General features: G+C 46.7%; 2 protein-coding genes across 7 annotated transcripts; one reads left to right on the plus strand and one right to left on the minus strand.

The window, feature by feature from the left end:
• Positions 1–867: 867 nt before the first annotated feature.
• TMEM176B (transmembrane protein 176B) lies at positions 868–23,958 on the plus strand. 3 transcript variants are annotated; one of them, XM_086686505.1, is made up of 8 exons: positions 868–1,070; positions 11,325–11,431; positions 19,343–19,551; positions 21,282–21,392; positions 21,750–21,806; positions 22,029–22,259; positions 23,162–23,281; positions 23,621–23,958. In XM_086686505.1, exons 1-8 carry the CDS (start codon positions 1,039–1,041, stop codon positions 23,711–23,713), a joined length of 960 nt encoding a protein of 319 aa, XP_086542631.1. In that variant the 5' UTR covers positions 868–1,038; the 3' UTR covers positions 23,714–23,958. The 3 variants fall into 3 exon arrangements, with proteins under 3 accessions (XP_086542631.1, XP_025785520.1, XP_086542638.1); XM_025929735.2 differs by lacking the exons at positions 868–1,070; positions 11,325–11,431 and adding an exon at positions 16,210–16,341; XM_086686512.1 differs by lacking the exons at positions 868–1,070; positions 11,325–11,431 and adding an exon at positions 16,212–16,341 and having other exon boundaries at positions 19,340–19,551.
• TMEM176A (transmembrane protein 176A) lies at positions 7,656–15,861 on the minus strand. 4 transcript variants are annotated; one of them, XM_086686530.1, is made up of 7 exons: positions 15,737–15,861; positions 14,781–14,982; positions 14,207–14,317; positions 13,054–13,110; positions 12,661–12,882; positions 12,015–12,122; positions 7,656–7,769 (listed from the first exon to the last, which is right to left on the minus strand). In XM_086686530.1, exons 2-7 carry the CDS (start codon positions 14,976–14,978, stop codon positions 7,728–7,730), a joined length of 738 nt encoding a protein of 245 aa, XP_086542656.1. In that variant the 5' UTR covers positions 14,979–14,982; positions 15,737–15,861; the 3' UTR covers positions 7,656–7,727. The 4 variants fall into 4 exon arrangements, with proteins under 4 accessions (XP_086542656.1, XP_025785721.1, XP_086542652.1 ...); XM_025929936.2 differs by lacking the exon at positions 7,656–7,769 and adding an exon at positions 11,361–11,650 and having other exon boundaries at positions 14,781–14,978; XM_086686526.1 differs by lacking the exon at positions 7,656–7,769 and adding an exon at positions 11,361–11,650.
• Positions 23,959–25,389: the final 1,431 nt, after the last annotated feature.

Genomic DNA, 25,389 nt, shown 5'->3' on the forward strand with positions numbered 1-25,389 from the left:
AGCCTGATGCAGGTCTTGAACCCATGAACTGTGAGATCATGACCTGAGCTGAAGTTGGACGCTTAACTGACTGAGCCACCCAGGCGCCCCAGTTGAGCACATTTTGTAAGCTTATTCATCATTTGGATTTCCTCTTATGTAGTGTGTCTGCTCAAATCTTTGATCATTTTTCAAATTGGGTTGTCTGCCTTATGATTTGTAAGAATTCTTTTTTTTAAAGTTTTTTTGTGTGTGTGGGGGAAGGGGTCAAGAGGGAGAGAGAATCCCAAGCAGGCTCCTCACTGTCAGGGCAGAGCCCGATGCGGGGCTCGAACTCACAAAACGTGAGATCATGACCTGAGCCAATATCAAGAGTTGGACATTTAACCGACCGAGCCACCCAGATTCCCACCCCCCACTTTTTGAATTTATTTATGTATTTAGAGCGAGAGGAGGACAGAAAGAGAGAGAGGGAAGAATTCTTTATGTTGGGTTAAACCATACAAAATCTCTAGTATTTGACCATTTTTGACTTACAAAACAGGTGGCTTCATATGGTTCAACTGAACACATTCTGGATACTGGACCTTTGTTAATTATATGTATTGATAAATATTTTATCACACTATATGGCTAATCTTTTTGTTTTCTTCATTTATTTTTTGAGGGTCAGAAGTTTCTAATTTTAATGTAGTTGGATTTTCAGTTTTTCCTCTGCATGGCTAATACTTTTTATGTCCTGTTTCAGAAACCCTTCTTGTCTTTTGTGCTGAAGGTGACCAGACTGTGGGGGCTTGGAGCTGTGTTCCCAGGACGTTCTGTTCTGGGGCCTGGGTCACAATGCTTCCACTGTGGGGTAGACAGATTCCTTTGACACCTAAGACTTGGCTGGGTTGGGTGGAGGAGAGAGACCACTCCTGGGGTTCTTCTACCATGGATCCCAATTTTCCAAGAAGAGCTTTCCAGAAGGCTGCTCCCCCACCATTCTTATGAGTGTGGAAGGTCTTCTCAATGAGCCGACCTGTGTGCCACTTGGGGCAGGACTGAGCTAACATCTCCATGGATGCTCAGGCAGGGCGGGCTGTGACAGGGTGAGTCCAACTCAGAACTGGGATATCTGGTTCCTGAATTGTGTCCCTGGAGCAGATGAGGTGGCACAGGGAAAAAACTGGCTGGAGACAGTAAAGCAGTAGGAAGCACCCTTCCCCCTCTATATCTGGAGTATTGGGAATGTAATAACATGATTCTGACCAATTGGCTCACGAGGAGCAGGTGGCCTAAGGACATGCCTGATAGAGGAGGGGGAAAATGTCATGATTTATTGGATCTTATTCCTCAGTGTCACCAGGGTTGGGCAAGGCAGGGAACTGTCCAACCTGTTTAGTTTCACTTCCACTATCCACAGTGCCTGCCACATGGAGATATTAGTAGATATTTGTTCAAAAGTGCATTCATAGTTTTCAAAGAATTGTGTGAAAAAGTTATTTTTTACTCTTCTAGTTTCATCTGAACAAAACTTTTAGTAACCACTAGGTGGCGAGGTTAATCACATCTGTGTGGCTTGTAAGGGGGATTTCTGTTTCGGGGATTTGAATTTAAATTGAATCTTGTTTTAGTTTTGTTTTTGAACTCAATCATTAAGTTTGAAAAGCATGCCGTCATAAGAACCAACTGCAAAGTTGAAATAAAGGCCCTGGTGAATTGCTTTCTTCCTCAAGCTAAAGATGGTATGAATTTCTCTTCCATAGTGTTTCTGAATCAGTCCTTTTATGGCTTGGCTGGATGTAAATTCTTTCCATTCTTTATTCAGATAAACGAATGTCAACTCAGTTTGCCCTTCTGCACAGAAGTCTTTTACTGTCAGAATCTGGCAACCTCCTTTGTTTATTGCCTCTGGCAGATCTGAGTCTCTGAGAAAAACCTGGCCCATTTACAAGTCACCTCCACGGCTCTTCCTCAGCCCTCCCCCCACTCCCCCCTCTTCTGCCCCAACAGCCTCACAGAGTCCCGGGATCTTTGGATTTCTCTTCTGCAGGAAATCAGAAGTCACGTCATCCCTGCTTTTTGTTTAAAACAAAACAAAACCCAAAAGCAATTTGTTTATTTGAAAATACAGCTAAGATCAGTTTTGAGGTATTTGGTTTTTATTTTATTTTATTTTATTATTTCATTTTATTTTATTTTATTTTATTATTTTATTTTAATTTTGAGAGAGAGAGAGAGAGAGAGCACAAGCAGGGGAGGGGAAGAGAGGGAGAGAGAGAAACTCCCAAGCAGGCTCTGCACTGTCAGTACAGAGCCCAGTGCAGGGTCAAACTCACAAACTATGAGATCGGACATGATCCAAGATCAAGAGTCAGATGCTCAACCCACTAAGCCACCCAGACGCCCCTTGAGATATCGGTTTTGATGGGGAAAATGAAGATACACATCTGGAAATGACTCTGAGACTTTGAGATAGAGACAGGCAAATTACCTCAAATTTATCTCATTATTATTATAGTAAAACTGACTTTTTTCCCCCTGTGAACAGTTCTGTGAGTTTTAATGCATGCATAGATTCATGTAATCAACACCATGATCAGGATAAAGAATAGCACCATCACCCCCAAAACTCCCTTGCACTACACCTTGTTTAGTCACAGTTTCTGTTCCACATTGTGCCTGTACTCAACAATTACAAAAAATATTGTGCCACTTCCTCTGGCCATCATGGTTTCTGATGAGAAACCACAGAAATTTGGATCACTCTTCTTTGTAGGTAATGGGTCACTTTTGTTGGGTTGTTTTCAAGATTTTTCCTTTGTCTTTAGTTTTTAGCAGTTTGATCCTGATATGTCTGTGCTTGCTTCTTGGAGTTTGTTCTGTGTAGGGTTCACTGAGCTCCCCGAATCTTGAGGTTTATGGCTTTCACCAAATTTGAGAAGTTTTCAACCATATTTATTCACACAAGCAAAAGTCATTCTTCTGGATAGCTTTCATTTACCTCTCCAGATAGTCTTTCCACCTTTCTCTAGCCTTCTGTGTGCCCCAAAGGAGAGTCTCGTATTGATCACATCAGTAAGCTCTCGTGTTCTATGACTTCCCACTGGGTTTGGCCAATAGGAAACACTAGCAAGAGATGGGAGGGGGGTACTTTGGGTATTTACTTGCCAGGATTCCTCCCTGAAAGTTCATCTCAGGCTGGCTGTGTCTCTCTTGGAAGGGGACAGCTCAAATCAAGCACCATCCCTGTCAACTTTCTCGGTGTCTGGCTGAAACACAGCAATTGCTTCCTTTCCTCATCTTTTGGGCCGAGAAGTAATGATACCCTCCCTGATCCCCCTAGGTTAAGGACCCCAGTAGGGCATGATCACATACAGTTCCCTACAGTTTGCTGGCACCCTTGTACATAGCCCCTTTATCAAACACTTCTCAAATGATCCACTTCTAGTGTGCTGTCCATTTTTTGCATGGACCCTGACAAAAAGAGTGGTTTTTTTAGGACCACAGTTGGCCTGTCACCCCCATCATTCCTAAGGACTCATCACCCTTGAGCAGGCAGCTGTCTCTCATTGTTCCTACAGGTTTTGGTACTTTTCCGAGTTGGGCATCCTGAAGAACAAAGGTCCATTCAATTTTTGCTGATAGGTTTTACATCAATAGATTTGATGAATGACTTTTGCACTAGTCATTATTGCATATTGTTTTGAAATTAACTCAAGCAAAGGAAGTCCTGATATGTACTTTTTATTGTGATTATATCATTCAAACGAAGGGGGAAGAAAATGTTTATGTGCAATTTTTGTAATCACAATCATAATCATAATGCGTCTACCACCTAGGTTAAGAAGAAACTATGACCACTACTGCAGACCTCTATGCAATTCTCTGTAGACACACTTTCCCCCTCCCCATATCTGATTCCCCTACCATGGTTTTCCTCTTATCCATCTCCCTGCTTTCCTTTTTAGTTTTGAGATATGTAGGTATAAATAACACATTCTTTTATTTTGAAGTACTGAGGGGCAAGTACGAAGCTGGGTGTGTCAGGAATGGTCAAGACGGCCATCCCTGCATGAAGATCAGAGACTGGATTGCCCTCCAGCAAGCCATGGGAACCCTTTCTGACAGAAGTCGGTACAGAGTTAGGAGCAAGTCTAGGGAAATGTAGAAGTCACCAGATCTGAGGCTGCTGCCAGGGCTGTATTATGGGCCAGAAGGAATATGGTCAGTGGGTCACCATAGCTCACCTCCCACTCACTGGGCTTGGACAGAGCAAAGCAGAGCCCTTCTTTAGGGGGTGATAGGACTGTCCTCGGCATACCCAGGTGGTAGGATACTAAGGGGACATGCACAGGATGCAGACAATTCAAGTAAAATAAGAACCTGACCATTTCAGTCTTTGGTCTGATGCTGGTTGATCATACCCCACTTTTCTTCTATGACTCATGTTATCCACGTAGGCCCAAACAATGCTTCTTTAAATATATATAACCAGGGGCACCTGGGTGCCTCAGTCGGTTAATTGTCAGACCCTTGATCTCAGCTCAGGTCGTGATCTCACAGTTCATGAGCTCTGTGGTGACAGCATGGAGCCTGCTTGGAATTCTCTCTCTCCCTGTCTCTCTCTGTTCTTTCCCCACTTGTGCTCTGTCTGTCTCTCTCTCTCAAAATAAATAAACTTAAAAAAAAGATATATAATGAGCTTTCAATTAGCTATAATCAAGTTGTGCTTTCCAGCTTCTGCTCTGGGAGATACTCAGTCTTTCTTTTTTTATGTTTATTTATTTATTTTGAAAGGTGGGGGGTGGGACAGAGAGAGTGAGACAGAGAATCAGAAGCAGGCTAGGCTTTGTTCGAACAGAGCCTGTCTGACACAGGGCTCGAATTCATGAACTGTGGTCAGATTATGACTTGAGCCCAAATCAAAGGTTGGATGTTGAACTACTGAGCCACCCAGGTGCCCAACATACTCATTCTTTAGATGAAGGATTTTATCCACAATATGCTGACTAGACAGGCTTAGCTCTCACTCTTTTGAGGGGAATTGTATTAATTAGAGTAACATCTGGCTGTAAGTGACAGAATATGTAAAATAACCCAAGTTTCTTTCTCACATAAACACTTAGGCGAGCAGCCCAGGATTGAGTATGTTGTACTATGGGTTACACTTTTTCTGTCCTGTTGTTCTCCAATGAATGGACTCCAGTCCCAAATCACCTTCTGGTCTAAGAAGGCTTGCTCTGGACCCAGCTATCACACCTGCATTCCAAACATCATGAAAGAGGGCACAGTGGGAAGAGGACACAACCCCTCAACGGGTGCTGCAGGGAACTGCACGTACTACTTTCTCCTAAATCTCATTGCCTAGAATTGAGTGACTTGATCATACTTTGCTGGAAAAGAGATTGAGAAATCTAGTCTGCATTCTGAGAAGTTATGTGCCCAGTTAACACCCAGGTGGCCTATTATAAGGAATAAAGGAAAAATGAAAACTGAAGAACAATACTAATCTCTGAGGAAGGGCACCCCATTGCTATTTCTAGGCACAGCAGACCACACCTTCTACTGTGCCTGCACAGTTCAGGTCCACTGATGGCTTAGCTCTGGTCTCCCTAATGCAAATCTAGAAGTTCAAAGGAGGGGATAGTATTTCCATTTGGGGATGTTATTTTAGCTCCTTTGAGGGAAGGAGGAGAGAGGATTTGGGGATTGGTGAGTACTTTCTGTTCTCCCCAATTTTGTCTCCAGTAATCCACATTGCTTCGACAAATTTGTACTGTGGGGTGTCCAATTTTTTAGACAGTGTTATATTTATATTTATCACTCAATCCTTACATTAACCATGGATTTTAGGTACAATTGCCTCTGTTTTACTTTATTTTTTAATTTTTAAAGATTTAGTTATTTTTGAGAGAGACAGAGAGACCGCAAGCGGGGAAGGGGCAGAGAGAGGGGCAGGACAGAAGATATGAAGCAGGCTCTGCACTGACAGCGGTGAGCTAGATGTGGGGCTCAAACTCACAAAACTATGAGATCATGACCTGAGCCAAAGTCAGACCCTTAACCGACGGAGCCACCCACGTGCCCCCAATTGTCCCCATTAAAAAAAAATTAATGTTTATTTAGTTTTGAGAGAGACAGAGACAGAGTGCAAGCAGAGGAGGGGCAGAGAGAATGGAAGACAGAATCTGGAGCAGGCTCCAGGCTCTGAGCAAGCTGTCAGCACAAAGCCTGACGTGGGGTTCAAACTCACAAACCGTGAGATCATGACCTGAGCTGAAGTTGGACGCTTAACTAACTGAGCCACCCAGGTGCCCTGCAATTGTCCTCATTTTAAAAGTGAAAAGACTATATTGCTCAGGAGGTAAGTGTAACTGACTCAATGTTGAGGAGCTAGTAAGTGTCAGTGCTGGGATTTGTACTCAGGTCTTCTTACTTCTGACCCAAAACTTGTCCATTCCTGCATTATTCTCCCTGTTGTCTCTGGTTTGACTCTGCCAGCCAGGGAGCTGTCTGGTCTGAATGTCTACCTGGTCCAATTCCGCACCCCCCCCCCTTTTTTTTTTAAATGCTTATTTAGTTTTGAGAGAGAGGGAGAGGGAGGGGCAGAGACACAAACACACACACACACACACACACACACACACACACACACAGAATTCAAAGCAGGCTCCAGGCTCTGAGCTGTCAGCACAGAGCTCGATGTGGAGCTCCAACTCACAAACCATGAGATCATGACCTGAGCAAAATCAGATGCTTAACCAACTGAGCCACCCAGGCGCCCCTGGTCCAACTCCTTATTTGAGTTTCATGGGACAGTGAGATTGTCTGCTGATCTTGGTCTTTTTTTTTTAAGCTTATTTATTTATTTTGAGATGGAGCACGTGCACTTCCACACGTGCATGAGCAGGGGAGGGATAGAGAGAGAGGGAAAGACAGAATCCCAAGCAGGCTCTATGCTCAGCGCAGCACCCAACTCAGGGCTCTATCTCATGAACTGTGAGATCATGACCTAGCTGAAACCAACAGTCAGACACTTAACCAACTGAGCCACCATACGTCCCTGTTCTTGGTCTTTTGATCTGTATCAATTTGAGAATTGGCTAAGCAAGAACTAAGAAAGGCTGTTGAGTTTTTGATTGGAATTTCATTGAATTAATGAGTCAATTTGGAGCAAGAAGCCATCTTTACAGAACGGAGTCCTCCCTTCTGTTGACATGGTGTATGCATTTCTATTTATTTAGGTATTCATAAACAGTTTCCATTAATTTATTTTTTTTTTTTTTTAAATTTTTTTTTTCAACGTTTTTTATTTATTTTTGGGACAGAGAGAGACAGAGCATGAACGGGGGAGGGACAGAGAGAGAGGGAGACACAGAATCGGAAACAGGCTCCAAGCCATCAGCCCAGAGCCCGACGCGGGGCTCGAACTCACGGACCGCGAGATCGTGACCTGGCTGAAGTCGGACGCTTAACCGACTGCGCCACCCAGGCGCCCCAACAGTTTCCATTAATTTATTAATGTCTTGAATATATAGATTTGATCTTAGGTAACTTACAGTTTCCTTGTTATTGTAAATGGTTTCTTTAAGAAGTTATTTTCTCTTTTTTTTAATCAGTAAGGAAATAATTTTTTTCATAGACAGATATTAAAAGGTAAGCAATCCAAGGCTGGTTTGGCACATGCAATCATGCTGTGGAAGGCACAGGCTCCTTGGGTCTTCCTTTGCACCATCTCCAGCCTGTGGATGGTACCCTCCTCGTTATAAGACAGCTCTTCCAGCTGGAAGTACAGGTTCCTGCTTCTGGGAGAGAATGAATAAAATGGGAGAAGGAACAAGTTCTGCTGAATTGACCACTAGTGGCCTTTTCTTCTGTAGGAATGCTCTCTGCCTTAAAGTCTGATTTTAACAGAGCCAGGGCAATTTAATTCTTATATAACAAAATATTTGTATTATATATAAAATGTGTAATTGTTTAAAAATGTTTTTAATGTTTTTATTTTTTAATTTTTTTTCAACATTTATTTATTTTTGGGACAGAGAGAGACAGATAATGAACAGGGGAGGGGCAGAGAGAGAGGGAGACAGAATCGGAAACAGGCTCCAGGCTCTGAGCCATCAGCCCAGAGCCTGACGCGGGGCTCGAACTCACGGACTGCGAGATGGTGACCTGGCTGAAGTCGGACGCTTAACCGACTGCGCCACCCAGGCGCCCCTAATGTTTTTATTTTTGAGAGAGAAACAGAGCGCGAGTGGGGGGAGGGGCAGAGAGACAGGGAGACACAGAATCCGAAGCAGGCTCCAGGCTCTGAGCTGTCAGCACAGAGCCTGACACGGGGCTTGAACTCACAAACTGTGAGATCATGACCTGAGCGGAAGTTGGATGCTTTAGTGACTGAGCCACCTAGGTGTCCCTCTTGTGTTTTCTTAATTCAGAAAATTCCTCAGCCTTTATGTCTGATTTTCTTTTTTTTTTTTTTTTTTTTTTTTTTTTTAAATTTTTTTTTTTCAACATTTTTATTTATTTTTGGGACAGAGAGAGACAGAGCATGAACGGGGGAGGGGCAGAGAGAGAGAGGGAGACACAGAATCGGAAACAGGCTCCAGGCTCTGAGCCATCAGCCCAGAGCCTGACGCGGGGCTCGAACTCACGGGCCGCGAGATCGTGACCTGGCTGAAGTCGGACGCTTAACCGACTGCGCCACCCAGGCGCCCCTATGTCTGATTTTCTATTTACTTTTCTCTTTCTTTCTCTCTATTTCTTCCTTTTGGAATTCTGTCCATACATCAAATCTAAATATCTCTTAAGTAGTTCTCTATTTTCCATTTCTTTTTTTTCTGTCTGAGCTGCATTTCAGATAAATCTTTTAGACCTATCTTCTAGCTTAGTATTTCTCTCTGCAGCTATGTCTAATTTGTTTACTAGGGTTTTTATTCTAATGACTATAATTTTCATTTCTAGAGGTTGTCTTTGGGGTTAAAAAAATCTAATAATTTTTGCCAAGCTCTTATTTTTGCCAATACTTTAATTCCTTTTTAAAATTTCTTTTTTTTTTTAAAATTTTTTTTCAACGTTTTTTATTTATTTTTGGGACACACAGAGACAGAGCATGAACGGGGGAGGGGCAGAGAGAGAGGGAGACACAGAATCGGAAACAGGCTCCAGGCTCCGAGCCATCAGCCCAGGGCCTGACGCGGGGCTCGAACTCACGGACCGCGAGATCGTGACCTGGCTGAAGTCGGACGCTTAACCGACTGCGCCACCCAGGCGCCCCTAAAATTTCTTTAAACATATTAAGCATGCTATTTTTAGATAAGAAAATAGCAATGACTGAAGGATTTGTGTTCCTGATTTGATGTTTGTAAATTTATGCTGAATTTCAGTTTCTTTTTTCTTTTCTTTTCTCTTCCTTTCTTCTTTCTTTCTTTCTTTCTTTCTTTCTTTCTTTCTTTCCTCTTTCTCCATGAAACAGTGTTTTTAGGAATTCTTAGAGGTCCAAGGATGTAGGTGAATTTCTCCTGACAGAATTTGCAATTGGTTTCTGACAGGTGTCTAAGGTCACCACCATCTTGAGGACTTTGAATTCTTTTCTCAGGGTCTCAGATCACCCAAGCAGTAGGAATTCAAGCCCCAAGTCTATATTAGAGTAGATTTGCTTTCATGGGTCTCCAGTCACTTCTTTCACCAAGAGTTTGCTCGTCACATACTTTGATAGGGTGGATTTTCCCCCTAGTTGTTCCCTGAAATTGCAGATTTATATACAGGATTCTTCACTTTGACTCCCCAATTTAAGTGACTCTAGGATTTGATGGCTGCCTTTAGCATGGTTATGAATTGCAGTTTTGGGTTACAGAGTTTGATAGATGCCTCCACAGCAGTGAGCAGGAAACATTAACATAGAGGCTGCTCCTTGCAAGGCCCTGTTCGAAGGACTAGCTCTGGGCTGCCTTCTCCGAATTTGGTTTTTGGAATGTTCTTATACTGATAAGGTTGTTTTGTGTGCTGGAAGCACTGAATTGCATTGTATCAACTTTCCTGGACTGTACAATGTGATTTGAGGTGGACACCTGCTTTTCTTCTGAGAGCCTTGAACTGTGGTCATTGTGCAAGTGGAGAGACTGTCTACGTGAACAGCCTCCGGTAAAAACCCTGGGCTCTGAGACTTCAGTGGGCTTCTCTGAGCAGAAACACTGCATATGTGTTTGTAGGAGTGCTGATAATAGTGACTCCATCTTTGGTCCCCCATCTTGTTCATGTTTGCTAGATCAGAAATGCCAGCCAATGTCGGGATGGAGGAGGCTTGTTTTGGCCCCCCATACATCTGTTAGAGATAACATAGTTTTTCCCTTTCCTGATGCCCGGGTGATGCCTCAAGACCTAATAAAAGGGTATCTGTCAATTAGGAGCATATAAACCATCTGAGGTGCATGTGAACCCTTTGATCTCATGACAGAATCTGTGGACTGAGGTCTGGACTTTGTGGAGAGTAACTTTGCAGCTGTCGTGGACCCCTTGCGAGTATGTTAGCCTGAATAAAACTCTGTGTAAATGCTATGGAGTGCCTCCTTCATTTTCCAGTCTCAAAGTGCCTTCCAAGTTTGGGGGATACTTGATTATCCTTCCCCCACCTTTGAACTGTGTTACTGTCCCTCCCTTACTGGTAGGAGGATATCGGAAGCCTGAACCCAGACTCCTCCCGAGTCTACCTGATACACTTTGTCCCTGGTTGATACTGCTGTGGACCCTTTTGCTGTAATAAATACAGCCATGAGTACAACCTTGTGCCAAGTTCTATGGATCCTTCCAAGGCAGCACTGAATGTGTGGGTGCTCATAGAAGTCCCAGACAGGCAGATCATAATATCAAGACTCAGCTCTCTGAATTCATGCTCCTACTTCTATTGTAGCCTATTCAAGTTAGCCATGAATTTAAAAATATATGATTCATATAGTTTCCAGAAGTTCTAGGTATTTTTTTCATGGGGCAACTATTCAGGGTTTCTATTTCCTCAACTGTCTTTAAAAGAAAATAATTTCCAAAATGATTACATCTTTTGTTTCTCACTTTTTCGAAACAGCCAAAAAACCAAAAAACAACAACCCCTCCCTCCCCCCAAAAATAAAACTAATTCTCAGTTTGCCCAGCATTCACTCTGTTAAATCTGAATCATAGGGAGCAAGGCTCAGAGCCCCCCGCTTGCCTCATCCTTTGTACACAGGCACTTGGATGTACAGTTCCAGAACCATCCTCAAAGAGAGGCTACTTTCATGGCCAGTGACTCCAGACCCAGATGGAAGGTTGGGACAGGGAGGAGCATCTTAGGTTTGCATCAGCTCATTCTCCTCCACCTCTCCCAGCCAAGAGAAATTCCCTGGAAGAATTGTGCAAGAAGCTGGGAGCAACAGCAGGACATTTATTAGCATCACTGCTCAGGAGGGACGGGAAGCAGAGCGGGATGGTGAAGGTGAGTCAGCCAGAAGAGCTTCTGTCACGATCAGTGGGGCAAGGCAGTGGGCACGGCAGTGGGGGCAGGAGCTGCTGCAGAATCTCTTTTCCCCAGTCTTGTCCTTCTCCCAGGAGCCAGAGGCAGGAACATGCAGTCCAGAAAGAGTCCAGGCTTGAACACTCAGGAAAAGCAAGGCTAGATTTCACTCACATGAAGCAGTTTCTTCTGGTCTGTTTCCTAAGGGAAGCAGAGGGGCAAGATAGCCCAGGGAGAGAAGGTGCAAATCCTTTCCTCCAGGGCAGCTTAGTTCTGGAGCCAACCAGATCCAACACTAGCCTCATGGTACCTGACGCAAAGATCCCTAGAATCCCACCATGGATATGGACTTCCCTGCCTTCCTGGGGTCCTTATCGTGGGGACCACTTGATCAAGGAGTGAGGCTCTCTGAACTGGGCCACCAATGGTGTAGAAAGACAGGCATGATGCCCCTTGGGACTCGCTGTAAGGGCCCTTTTCTCCTCCCCAAGCCATGGGCTCTCCATCTCTGTCTCCTCTGGACAGTCTCTCCACCCAAACACAGAAGCATACTTTAGGGACTCACCTTACATCGGAGCCTTTTCCAGCAGTACAGACACACGGGGACCAGAGATGCCAGAAGCAGCAGAGCCCAAACCCCCAAGAGCATGGCCTGAAAACTTATGAACAGGACCTGGGGACAGAGGACCAAATCTGTCACCATCAAAGTGCTGCCATCTGTGCTCTGTGCTGTCATGCATTTCCAACCTAGGGTCTCTCTCTACCCCTTCATCCTCAAGTCTGTAGCTTCTTGAGGGGCTGAGGAAGGAGCTGTGCATGGGGGGTAAACGAGTCCAGCACGCAGAGAGCAGCCAGAAACCCTTCTCATCAGACCTCAGTGTCCTTGTTCCGACAGTGAAGGGCTCAGGCTATGATTTGGTGCCCCAGCAGCCCCACGGCTTGAGAGGATCAAGGGAGAACATGCATTTAATGCCTTTGCAGTACTTTGCACACTCACAAGGTTAATTCATTTATTATTATTTCAGTGTTTGTATTTTCCACAAATCTGTAACACCCACAATCCCAGGAACTATTTCTAGTTTGTTTAATGCCACATTGGTGGTGACACTAGTCAAGCTAGGTGTGGAACAGGTAACACAGCCTTACTCTTGTGTTCCATCTTGGTCTTTCCTGCCCACTGCTAGCTGCACCCCTCCCTCTTGCCCCCCTACCTTCAGCATGTTCAGATAGGAGAGACACAGGTGCAGCCTTCTGACTTCTTCTGGACTCGGAGTGCTGGGGGGCGGGGTGCCCCTGTACCAGGTGCTCGAGGAGACATCACAGATAAAGTCTCCCAAATCAAAGTAGCCCTTATAGAAATTATCAGCCCCAATGATGATAGCAGCAATGGCCGTGGAGAAAGCTGCCAGGGCGAGCAGGGTCCTCAGCAAGGCCTGGTGAGCAGAGGAGGCAGAGAGAGACCTTGGAGACTCAGCGTCTCTGGGAACCCAGTTGGGGAGAGAGGGGTAGGCCCATGTAGCCTATGTGTGTTTGAGCAGAAGGCTTGGTTGGGTGGCCTCCAGCTTCTGGGCCTGGTGCCTACTCCTGCCCTTCCCCAAACTCACCCAGTAGATGCCACCCCGTTTCTCATAAATGAAGGCAACAGCTCCAGCCAGCACAGCCTGGGGAGAGATGGATGAGAGCAGGGCTAACACAGCAGATACAAGACTTTCAGCTGCCAGTAACCCCATCAGACAGAGCCAGCCATGGGCTGGTCCTTCCTTGGCTCACTGCAGGTGGGCCTGAAGTTTTGAGCTAAGCTTTGTCATCTGTAGTAAGCTAATGGTGATGGTTGGGCCAGGATCAAACTCTCGAGGTGACAGGATCCTCTGTTTTAGGGACATTGGAGAGCCCTCCCTCCCTTCTCCAAAACCTTCCTTTTAAAGCAATGGTGCTTTGTGAAAGTTCCAGATGGTGGATGCCCTAGGATATTGGAGAAGCTCTCAGTGCAGGATGAGTCTCTGGGTGGTCTCTAGTCCAGGCACCTGTCCCAGCAGGTGCTCAGCAACCCCACAACCCGGGCTGATAGAACAGGACATCTAGTACATCATGGTAGACAGATGGATTCGAATCCTATCTGCAATTCTAGAACTAATCTAAGTGTTTTGCCTTTGGGTAGATGAGGATGATTACTTTTGGCTCCTCTCTCAATAAATGCGTGTGTTTTGCTATTACTCTGTGCGTGTGGGCATGCCAAAGGGCCCCTCAGTGCTACCATGACCTGCCCCCAAGTCCTTGTTGCACACACCCATCTGTTGACATTCATCACTGTCATTCAGTGACCCCTATTGGATTCCCACTGTGTACAGGGCCCGCACAGGGCACCAGGAAATGATGAAGAGTTGACTTTATCTTGTAGAGTATACACTCTCTAGTATGTTCTTCCTCCTCATCTCAATGCAAGTGTCTGGAAATCAGCTATGTCCTAGAGCCTTGGTTGATGTTTGCTGAATTGGGGTGAAGTGGCCCACCTGGTGGGAGAAGGCCGGGGCGGGAAACCAGGATAGCTGGCCAGTCGACTTTGGACAGACCACTACTTTCCTTGGCTGTTTTTTCATCTGCATTCTCAGCCTAGAATAACTGAGGGACTTTTTGATTGCTGACATTTTATAGTACCATGGATGATGGTGCTGGTGCTGATGGTGGTGGTTTATCACCTCTGATAGGTGGTGACTCTGCCCCTTCTTGGCCTGTCAACCATCCCCTTGCCGCACTCACCACAGCCCCTGTCCAGATGGCAGCTCCTGAGTTGCAGAAGGGGGAAGAGTAGAAGATGTACAGGAAACTCCCTAGAACCCCACTCAACACCCCCAGCACGATCTGTACCACCTGGAGGAAAAGAGAAGAACTAAGAGCTGATTCCCAGATGCCTGGGCCCAGGAGCAACCCTCTGACCCCAAGTCTCAGGCAGCTTTGAGGATTCCAGGTATAAACAGTTGGAACCCCCCATGGAAGAGAAATGGAGAAGGGAGAAGAGAGGAGGGAGAGCCAGCCCACGCTGGGTCTGGAGGAGGGGAGAGGATGGCTCAGGGCTCCACCAGGTGGGACTTTAAATGGCCATGTCTCTCCTGCACCCTTTTAGCCCAAAGCCCACTCTGCCTACAGCTTTTATGGAGAAGTCAGTAAGTACATAAAAAAGTCAGAAAAGGAGCACAGGAGATCTTGATTTCTAATAAGATAAAACTGGCTCAGCATCTGATTCAGAGAGGCTGGTAAGGAGTGTGCACAGCAAAAGAAAGTTCTTCTTTTCCTGATGTGGGGAGCATGGGCACCCCTCTGGGCCCCTACTCACCCAGGAGGCCACCAGTATCCGGCTCCTGCTCCTGGTCTGGGAGAGGTCGCTGGAGATGGGGGAACGAAGCAAGGAGCATCCACTTATCAGGAGTTTGGCCAGAGCTGACTCCTGGTGGATGTGCACATCAATGTGGGTGGGCTGCAGGGCTCCAGGGGCCACCTCATCACTGTCTACTGTCCCCATGCCCGTGGACATCTTTCTGGGAGGGAGGAGGAAGGGAGTGTCAGGGAGAGCATTGGCAGAATGTTTCCAAAGATTTCACTGGCCTTTGGGATTGGTGGAGGTCCCTGATCACAGAGCAACATCCCTGGCCCTTTCTTGAGAGGTGTCCTGTCAGGACAGCCTACCTCTCCTGGTGCTGTGGCAAATGCCGAGCCCACTGGAGCCTCCCCCTTCACCCTCGACCTGCTGTCCCCCCATCCTCCCATGGCCTTGAGGTCTGCACCAAGCAGTGCCCTGGATTCCTCACCTCTCCAGACTCTTCCCAACCTGCATGTGCCATCGCGGTCCCCACCCGGAGCCCTTGGGCTCCTGGGAAGAACCCAAGTGACGGGCTTCCAGGTGAACTTCTGTTGCTGCAGGTGCTCCACAGAGGGCCCGGGGACCCCCCTCAGCCCCTAAACACCTCCCTCTCTACCAACAGCCATTCAGCTCTGCACGGCCTGTTCAAGCTGCGCTCCCTACTCCCACACACATCACACACAAGGAAGGACCAAGTTGTGTGCCTGTGGAGGTGGAGGTCAAGGCCAGACTGACTTGGTATCAAAGAGGGACACACCTGCCTTCTGCTCCTGCCACCTTCCTGGAGTCCATTCTCCACAGGCAGTTGGTCCCTCCCTCCCACCATCCTCAGCAAGTTCTGGACCAGGCTTTGGAGGCTTGTGAGGGGGCGGATGGGAGTCCGGTGGGGAAGGGTCCTGGGAAAGGGTTGCCTGGCTGTGGGCTTGCCTCACCTGCTCTCTCTTTGGGTTTCCGGATGGGGGACGGCAGGGAGTGTGCCAACAGGGAGGGCTGAGCTGGAGCTGGGCACCAGGCGGATGGAGAAAGAGGTTGATAGAACACCAGAGGGGCAGGGTGGAGGAGGGGCAGGCTGAATTTTAGCCGCAGCCTCTCTGGAAGACAGCCCAGGCAGAAGGGCCCCTGTGTGGGGGGTTTCCAGCTGCCAGTACATCCTTGGGCTCCAGCTTGGAGAGCATGGGGGCAAGGTGGGTGGACTGGGAGTCCATAGAGGTGATCAGCCCAGGGAAACCCTGGGAAGCTTCCCTCTCCCCCATGGCCACCTGGGCAGGTGCTTTCTGAACACAGATCTGCCAGTGCTGTGAGTGTGTGTGTGTGTGTATGTGTATGTGTGTGCACTCCCATACACACAGTCTCTTTCCTCCACCCCTCACCAGCCTGGTTATCTACTCAAGACTGGACCCCCCCCAGAGGGGCCCCTTTGCCTCAGCCTTTTTCTGGGAAGTTGCGGTGCTGAAGGTCAGGCCCTCCTCCCTCTACCCCTGGCTTCTGCTCTTCTTCTCCTTCCTACCCGCTGGCAGGGGCTCCCAGAGGACAGCAGGTGAGCAGGGCCCCCACAGGCCAGGTGGCCCCTTCCCTGGAGACTCTCACCACAGGACATTTTTCTCTTGCAGAGTCTCCAAAGCCAGTTCCCAAAGCCCCCATCCTATCTCACAGGATGCTACTTGCCCCCATTCCCAGTTCCTATAGGACCTGCTTGGGGGTGGCGGGATGCCCTAGACAGAATGTGACCTGGGGAAGGGAGGGACATGTACTGGCTGCAGCAGCCTGGCTCTCTATCACCTCACCAGGCCTCACCCTATCTTCATTGCCAGTGCAGTAGCTGAGACTCAGGTGGTTTGGTGGTGAGAAGTCCTTCAGAGTGAAGCTGGAAAGTGGAGGGCCCTGATGTAGCAGGGGTCTGGTGGTGTGGGAGGGGAGTTCTCATGGGATTGGCCTGGTCCAGAGGTAGAGCAGGGGGCTCAGCTGAGCTGGGATTGTAATGTGTTGGGGGAAGTGGTGGTTCCCAGGAGGCTCAGAGAGGGCTGTTCTGTGATGCTGGCTCCTGGGACCCCAGGGGAGATCTGGCTGGAATCCAGCCGGACGTCCTTATGTATGTCTATCAATAAGTCTGAACCTCCTTGTGTGTCTGCAGAACTGTCAAACACCTGTCCTTTTACCTCCAAAAAGAACAGGTAGGTGCAAGTATGGCACTGCTCTGAAAAGAACATAGAATACAAAAGGAAGACTTTAGGATTGCCATCATTGTTGTTGTTAGAATTGTTACTGATATGATTATGATTTCCATCATTGATGCTGAAGTAGGATGCCCATTAGAATTACTATGGAGGGTTGCTCTTGGAGGTGGGCAAGTTGATTCCAAAGTGCATATGGAGAAGTAACCTAGCAAAAATGGCCGTGAAAGAAAAAAATAACACGAAGGGTTATGAAATAACTCAATTAAATATCCTCATTTTTACTCCATACTCTTTAAAGATTTACTCCATATTCATTTAATTAAAAATTTTTTACACTTATTTATTTTTTGAGAGACAGAGTGGGAAAGAGCACGAGTGGAGGAGGGGCAGAGAGAGAAGGAGACACAGAATCTGAAGCAGGCTCCAGGCTCTGAGCAAGCGTTCAGCATACAGCCCGATGTGGGGCTCGCACCCACAAACTGTGAGATCGTGACCTGAGCTGAAGTCGGACACTTAACCGACTGAGCCACCCAGGTGCTCCTCATTTAATTTTTAAAAATAAATTTACTCCATACTCATTAAAAATTTGTTTAATTTTTTTTGGAGAGAGAAGGGAGAGGAGCAGGGAAGGGGGCAGAGGGAGAGAGAGAAAGAATCTCAAGCAATCTCCATGCTCAGCACGGAGCCCACAGGGCTCCATCCCATGACCCTGGGATCATGACCTGAGCCGAAATCAAGAGTCAGACACTCAACTGACTGAGCCACCCAGGCACTCCATAAACCCTATACTCATAATTAAAATTGTGGCAATGGTACCCGACTCATCAGAAACACCAATGGGTGGAGTATAAAGACTAGAATAGCCCTGAATTCCAATGAGAATTTCGTTTTTGTTCAAGGGAACATTTTGAATCAGTAGGACAAAGATAATATATTCTTCAAACAGACCTTATCCTTCAGAAGTTAACCATCTGGGGAAAAAAAACCCGCAACAACTTGGACCCATACATTCCAACTTACAAGATAAATCCCAGATGGATTGACATTTAAACGTGAAATTGTAAAGAAATATTTGGAAATCATATCACAGATGGCAATTTTTTGAATACGCAAAGAACTCCTACACAAAACAAAACAGTAAAAATGAGAAGGACATAGGATATGAACAGAGAGCTCACAGAAGAAGAGAAAAAAATGGCTCTTAGACATAGGAAACAATGACCAATATCATTCATAATAAGAGAATTGTGGATTGAAATTATACTGGAATAGTCACAGAAAGCAGATCAGTGGTTGCCTCAGGCCAGGGGTTGGGAGGCTTACTGGGCAGGGAACATTGCAGAACCTTTTGCAACATAGAAATGTTCTCTGTCTTGATTGTAGTTGGGGTTGTACAAATGTATGAATTTGTCCAATGTCGCTGAGATATACACTGGAAGGGGGCAGTATATTACATAAAACTAATTAAAATCTAAAATGAAATGTAATTTTCCTGATATGCATTCGAAAAAGACTTAAAGATTTGCTGACACCTTCCTCTGGTCATGGAGAGGGGCAGTGGACCTTCTTCCATCTTGCTCCTAAGTGTGAATTTCATGGGGTAGCTCCATAGAGGGCAGTATCTATTCAAGTGACAAATGCTTATCCCATTTACCTGCCAATTGTTTGTAACCAATTATTCACTGGTTTGTAAGAGACAATTATTGTTTGCAAGAGAAAATAAATGTCTACCCATAGAAGACTGCTTAAAATTCATGATGCGTTCCTACAACAGAATACTTTGCAGCTGGACAAATGAGTGAGAAAGGATCATTTTTGAATACAGTTCTGTGAACAAATCATTGTGCAGACAGTGTATGTAGTATCCTGCCATTTGTGGACAAAGGGGGAAGAGAATATTTTTATATGTTTTTGTGTGCAAAAAATGTCACTGTAGGATATAGAAGAAAATGATAATATTAGTTTCTGACTAGAAGGCAACTTGGTGGTGGGAGAGCAAGAGAGGGAGGGTTTTAAAAGTATACCCTTTTATATCTTTTGAATTTTTTCACCATATGGAAGTGTCATGTGTAAATATGTATACTAAGTAAATAATTCAGATTCCTTTCTTTGTCCAACCCAAGACCCAGACAAACCATATCAGACAATTCTGGGGAGAGACCCAAGAATATACGTGGTGAAGAACTCTAGAGGTGATTTGGATTTGCATCCCAGATTAAGGCCACGGTGACATTGATACTTGCTCTGGAAAGACCCTTTGGATGTTGACAAGGGACCGTTTTCTCTCCTTTCACTCAGGTGACATATTCTTTTTTATCTTACTTGGTTCCCAGACCTCACTTCCGTACATCTTCTTCCCAGCAGGAAGGATGACCCAAAATATGGTGACTGTGAATGGAGTCGATGTGGCCTCTACGCTGTCCCAGCCCACTCACATCAACATCCACATCTACCAGGAATCAGCTTTGGCACAATTGTTCAAAGCTGGGGCCTCCCTGAAGGAGCTTTTTTCTCATCCTCTGGACACTAGCCCTTTCAAGGCCAGGATGAGCTATGGGCAGCTGGCACTGGGGGTAAGAGTGACAGGTACTGCAGAGGATGGTAACTCTCATTCCATAGGATGGAAAAAAAGTGGGTTGACTCCTCATGAGAACTTACTAATTGTATCCCATCTTTTTTGGGAAAAGAAAGTTTTAGCAGGTTCCCCACACACTTAGATGGAAAAGAATGATGGGCCTCTTCTTTGGTACATACAGCACGGGCTGTCCCAGCTGGAGGTGGGGGATAGGTGGAAGAATCCCTGGGGGCTGTTAGCTCAGTTGAATGGAACCCATGTGAACTGAGGGCCTGCAGATGTGAGGCAATATCATAAGCACTTCGGGGAGAATTACAGAGAGAATCCCTAGGCTGTAACCTAAAAGTGCTCAACATCCATCAGACTGGATCAGATCACTACACGCATAACTAGAATTAAAGGTAAAGCAGGTGAGATCCTTGGGAATTGACCTGCAGGAGTTGGCATCTGAGCCAGACCTTGAATGGAGGAAGAGTGCATGTAGACAGAGGTGAAAGATGGAAGAAAAAAAAAATCCCACGTCAGGAGAATGGCAGGAGCAAGGAGGGAGAAGAGAGTATGCATCGGGCAAGTCCCATCAGAGTAAAGAGAATGAGGTTTCTGGCAGATCAGACTGGAAATGCAGCCTAGGGCCCTATTGCTGAGAGCCTTGAGTGACAAGGGGAGAAGTTGTCCTGAATCAGCATCAGTGGTGGGAAGGCTGTGGGTGGCTTCTGAGCAGGAACCTGGGCTCTGGGCTGCCTCACAGCTGGGAATTGTCTAGATAAGAAGGGTGGAGGGTCTGCACCTGCCTGGGTCACAGTAGAAATGACAAAGAAACAGAGGAGTCGACATTATCTGTAAATGATGTCTCTGTTACTTGGGAGTGGGTGGGCTTGCGGTACAAAGGAGGAAAGGAATCCAAGAACATGCTGAGGTTTGGAGTGTGGGTGACCAGGGAAGTGAGGTCCTGGAAGTCAGGAGAATAAGACACTGGGGGTGCAAGTGAGTTGTGGAACTTGGACATGACAGATCTGAAATGCTGCTGGGATGTGTAGGTGTTGACATCCAAGAGACTGTTGGGTCTCCAGGAAGCAGGTGCTGAGTCAAGAGTTCAATGTGCAATGTCACAGTGTGACAGCTATGAAATGAAAAAGGAGGGAGCAAGATTGGCAAAGGGAGCCACCAGAGCATGATGCAGTCTTGATAAGGTCTCTGCCAGCCCAGTACGGGGCTCCAGAGCAAGGACTGCCCATTATCGGATGCCATGTTGGATGAAAGTGGCCCTCATACCACTGCCCTGCTTCACCAGTGGCCAGTTGGCCATCCCCAAAGAGTGTGCCCATGGCTTGAAAGATGAGGGGACCCTGAAAATGCTGACCACTGAAAGCTGTCAGCCAACACAACTCTTTTTTTCTCTTGAAGGGAGTCCTTTCATCCCATCTTGGATGGGATGATGGGATTCCCAAGGGACAATGAGGAGAAAAAAGTGAGAATCATCAGGTAGGATGACAAAGTGTGATATTTAGGAAAAAGTAATGATAAGAATTCACATCAGAGGGATGGTGAAGAGCCATGATATGCTTGCTGGTTCATGGATGTAAAGGGGCCAGAACCTTCTAGAATCAGAGCTGCAGAGAGGTCAAGACAGGAAAAGGAGAGGAAAGACAGCCAGGTAGGAGCTGAGTGGCCATTCCTGGGGCCTGTGGACTGGTGGAAAGGGACCTGGCTTTTCACCTTGTCTTTCAGGTGACCCAGATATTGCTGGGGGCTGTGAGCTGTGCCCTTGGAGTGTTGCTGTGCTTAGGGCCCTGGATAGAGCTGTGTGCCTCAGGCTGCGCCTTCTGGGCAGGGTCTGTGGTGAGTAAGGAAGGGGCTGTAAGCTCAGTGGGAGGCAAGTGGTTATGGGTGAGGAGAAAGTTCCTTTGGATCTGGGTCAGGGATTTGGGGAAGAAACCAAACACCGGATCCAAATGCCCTTTGCCATGAGGAAGGTGCCTTAAGGGACAAGCAAAACCCTTTTACTCTCTACTTCCCTCCCTAAGGCCAGGCTGGGAAGGATGGGGCTGCTGTAATGGGGCCCATCACAAGTGTCCATATGCTTACTTTCTTTGTCAGTCCTTCGGATCCTGCTTCAAATCAGCAGTCCTGGGAATAAATGGGGGGTCATTTCAGGAGGGTAAACTGGAGGCCTTTTCCTGTGTCTTGTCTTTCCAGGCTATTGTAGCAGGAGCTGGGGCCATTGTCTATGAGAAGCACCGGGGAAAACTTTCAGTGAGTCTTGGGTGTCCTCTGCCCCCTCCTACATCTGTTTTTCTGCCCTAGTTTTCGGTCTTCTTCCCTTTGGTCCCTGATACCTTGGGATCTTTGCTACTGGGGGGATGGGGAGGGATTTCTGGGCCAGGAAGTGAAGAAGAAGAGACAAGTTTGGAGCCAGGACCTTATGGCTCTATCCTTAATAAGGAGGGTCTGAGCCCCTGCACTTCTCCCTTTTAGGGCTGCATATCAGGTCTGCTCATGCTGGCTGGTGTCGCCACAGCCATGGCTGCTGTTGTCCTTTGTGTGAATAGCTTAACCTGGCAAAGTGATGGCTTCTATGACATCGACTATGTGTGTGATTACCCAGAACCTGCTGCCACAACCACTCGGTACCAAGAGACATGGCAAAGAAGTCACAAGTCACATTGGACAGAGGATAGATGTAAAACCTACATGCAAATACTGATGGTGAGAAGAGTCCAGTCTTCCAAAGATCTATCACAAGGCTCTATTCCCAAGGAGCTAGGGCACCAGAGGGCAAAGATGTAGGCTTTTTGAGTGTGGACCTAGGTCTGTGGTTCAGGAGGTTTTAACTTAGCTGGAGACATATTTCAGACCCTCATAGCATAAGAATTCCCTGAATCAAAGGGAATGAGGAGCAAAGAGGAGACACTGAAGAGAGGACATCATAGAATACCCTTCTAGCTTTCCTGGTGTGCCCCTGTCCCAGTTATCTATTGTTGTATAACACAACACCCAACATGTTGTGGCTTAAAACTAACTTGCTATTACTTTTTACATTCTGTGGGTTGGCTGGACTCAGGCAGTCTTCACTTGGGTTTTTTTCATGCAGTTGTAGTCGGATGTCAGTTGGGGGTGAAGTCGTCTGAGAGCTCATTTGGGCTGGATCTCCAAGATGGCTCTCACATGGCTGGGAGCCCAGCTGAGGCCATCAACCAGAGAGCCTACAATGGCTCCTGCATGCGGCTTGGGCTTGGGCTTCTCACGGCATGGCAACTAGGTTCCAACAGGAAGTATCTCACTGTGCATATTTTAAGAGGCAGGAAATGGAAACTGCCAGGCATAGTGTCACCCTCCACTGTATTTTATTGTTCAAAACAATTATAGGCTGTTGCAGATTCGAGGGGTGGAGAAACAGACCTGCCTCTTCATAAGGTGTGGTAAGGTCACATTGCAGACCACTATGGCGTAGAGCTGTCGCTGTCCAGTAGTTGGAAAATGCACTCCGTTTTTGTGGGAAGTAGTTGGTTGGACAGAGTCTGATACCTGGCTGGGTTGATAAGATGGTTGTAAGAGCAGAATCAGAGGAGCAGACTCCTGACTATCTCTTTTTCTTCTTTCATCTCTAGAACTTGTTCCTAGGAATTCGTGCTCTGCTCCTGGCTGTCTGTGTCCTGCAGGTCATTGTATCTTTGGCTTCCCTGAGCGTGGGTCTTCGAAGCTTGTGTGGCCAGAGCTCTCGGCCCCTGGTGAGTTTTCGAGGATGCACTGGGGAAAGAATGGGTCTATTTGGTGAAGCTCTGGGAACATGGAGGGTCATCAGGGAGCACGGCTCAGTTGCTTTCTGGAACATGGCTGAGCCCTTTGCTGTGCGAGGAGCATGTGCCAGCACCGTGTCTGGGTTGGCCTCTGCCCTCTGCCTCTCCAGGCCCTCCTTTGCCCCTTTCTGTCCCAGATCTCTGGCTAGCTCACCCTCCTCTGTATCTTTTCCTTCACCTCCTCTTTCCTTTCCCAATTTCAAGTTCTATGAAGCTAACAAGGTCCTGTCTTTTCTCCCACAATTATTGACTTCTCCCTGTTTTTTTCAGGATGAGGAAGGGACAGAGAAGAAGCTACTGGGAGAGAATTCAGCGCCTCCCTCCCCCTCCAAGGAGAAGACCATGGATGCCATCATCCTGTGAGCCGCCAAAGACCCTGCCTGGGCTCCCACATGTCCCTGATGGGAGTAGCCCAGCGCTACTGGGGAGGACAGCACCCACTCCCCAGGACTCCTTGCTGACCTGCCCTTCACACTCGCCTCTCTTTTGGCCACTGTCCCGGCCCTCCTCCTCTCCCCACTGTTCCCATCGCAGTGGCCTCAAGTCATTGAACAGGTGTTGTCGCATTTTTTCCAGCGCTAATTAAACAGAAACAACAGGAAACATCATTTTGCCCAGAAAAGGTGTGGTCTCCCTTTGTTTATGCACACAGTGTGCTGTGAAGCGACTTACTCTGTGTTGATACATATTGAATTAAATGAGGGCCAGTTTGTGACATGGAAACAAAGTCCCACTAAGACTAAATTTAATTATGTTCTGCTCTATATCCCAAGTGGCAAACTTCCTTTTTTTGATTTCCTTCTATTCAGTGTAAAGTGAAAATAATTCTCATATACTGTACTTAGAATCTTTTTACCTATTGAATTTGTCTTTAAGCATCTATAATTTTGACTATAACTTTCTTTGGGATTTATGGGACTATGTGAGGCATGGAGCAAGACTTTTTTTTTTTAATGTTTTTTATTATTTATTTTTGAGAGAGAGACAGAGCACGAGTGGGGGATGGTTAGAGAGAGAAGGAGACACAGAATCCAAAGCAGGCTCCAGGCTCTGAGCTGCCAGCACAGAGCCTGACTTGGGGCTGGAACCCACGGACCGCTAGATAATGACCTGAGCCTATATCGGATGCTTAACTGACGGCTCCAAGCTCTGACTGAGCCACTCAGGTGCCCCTGGAAGAAGACATTTCCCTCCCTCCCTTCTTTCCTTCTTCCTCCTTCCTTCCTTCCTTCCGCCTCTCTTTCTCTTCTTTCTGCAGTAATTTGTTAGTTCTTTCCCTCTACACACACACACATGCACATACCTATTATTTTTCACTTTCATTTTAAATGATATGAGGAATTTTTACAACTTTTTTCATTTTCAGGGTGCCCGAGTGACTCAGTCGGTTGAGCATCTGACTCTTGATTTCAGCTCGGGGTTGTGGGATTAAGCACCGCATTGGGTTCCTCACTGAGTGTGGAGCCCACTTAAGATTCTCTCTCTCTGTTGCTCTGCCTCTCTCTCCTCTTGTGCATTTTTCCTTTCTCTTTCTAAAATAAAAAGAAAAAGAAAAAGAAAGGAAAATAGCTAAAATTTTTTTCACTTAAAACATTTTTTTAAATGTTTTATTTATTTTTGACAGAGAGAGAGAGAGAGAGACAGAGCATGAGCAAGGGAGGGGCAGAGAGAGAAGGAGACACAGAATCCGAAGCAGGCTCCAGGTCAGCACAGAGCCCAACTTGGGGCTTGAACTCACAGACCGCGAGGTCATGACCTGAGCTGAAGTCAGATGCTCAACCGACTGAGCCACCCAGGAGACCCTTTTTTCACTTTCTTTATACACCTATAAAAATATATTATAAATAGGGGCGCCTGGGTGGCGCAGTCGGTTAAGCGTCCGACTTCAGCCAGGTCACGATCTCGCAGTCTGTGAGTTCGAGCCCCGCGTCGGGCTCTGGGCTGATGGCTCAGAGCCTGGAGCCTGTTTCCGATTCTGTGTCTCCCTCTCTCTCTGCCCCTCCCCCGTTCATGCTCTGTCTCAGAGTCTCTGTCCCAAA

This window comes from Puma concolor, chromosome A2, assembly GCF_028749965.1.
Source record: "Puma concolor isolate L17-30 chromosome A2, mPumCon1.1.hap2, whole genome shotgun sequence".
In the NCBI taxonomy this organism is placed as follows: domain Eukaryota; kingdom Metazoa; phylum Chordata; class Mammalia; order Carnivora; family Felidae; genus Puma; species Puma concolor.

Excerpts from the sequence above, each read along its gene's own strand:
- TMEM176B (XM_086686505.1), top strand. The coding sequence starts at position 1,039 with ATGGATGCTCAGGCAGGGCGGGCTGTGACAGG. Across the intron at positions 19,552-21,281 it reads ATGGGCAGCTGGCACTGGGG|GTGACCCAGATATTGCTGGG; the intron begins GTAAGAGTGACA and ends CTTGTCTTTCAG. Across the intron at positions 21,807-22,028 it reads AGCACCGGGGAAAACTTTCA|GGCTGCATATCAGGTCTGCT; the intron begins GTGAGTCTTGGG and ends TCTCCCTTTTAG.
- TMEM176A (XM_086686530.1), bottom strand. The coding sequence starts at position 14,978 with ATGTCCACGGGCATGGGGACAGTAGACAGTGATGAGGTGGCCCCTGGA. Across the intron at positions 13,111-14,206 it reads CCATCTGGACAGGGGCTGTG|GCTGTGCTGGCTGGAGCTGT; the intron begins GTGAGTGCGGCA and ends ATCTCTCCCCAG. Across the intron at positions 12,883-13,053 it reads AACGGGGTGGCATCTACTGG|GCCTTGCTGAGGACCCTGCT; the intron begins GTGAGTTTGGGG and ends TCTGCTCACCAG.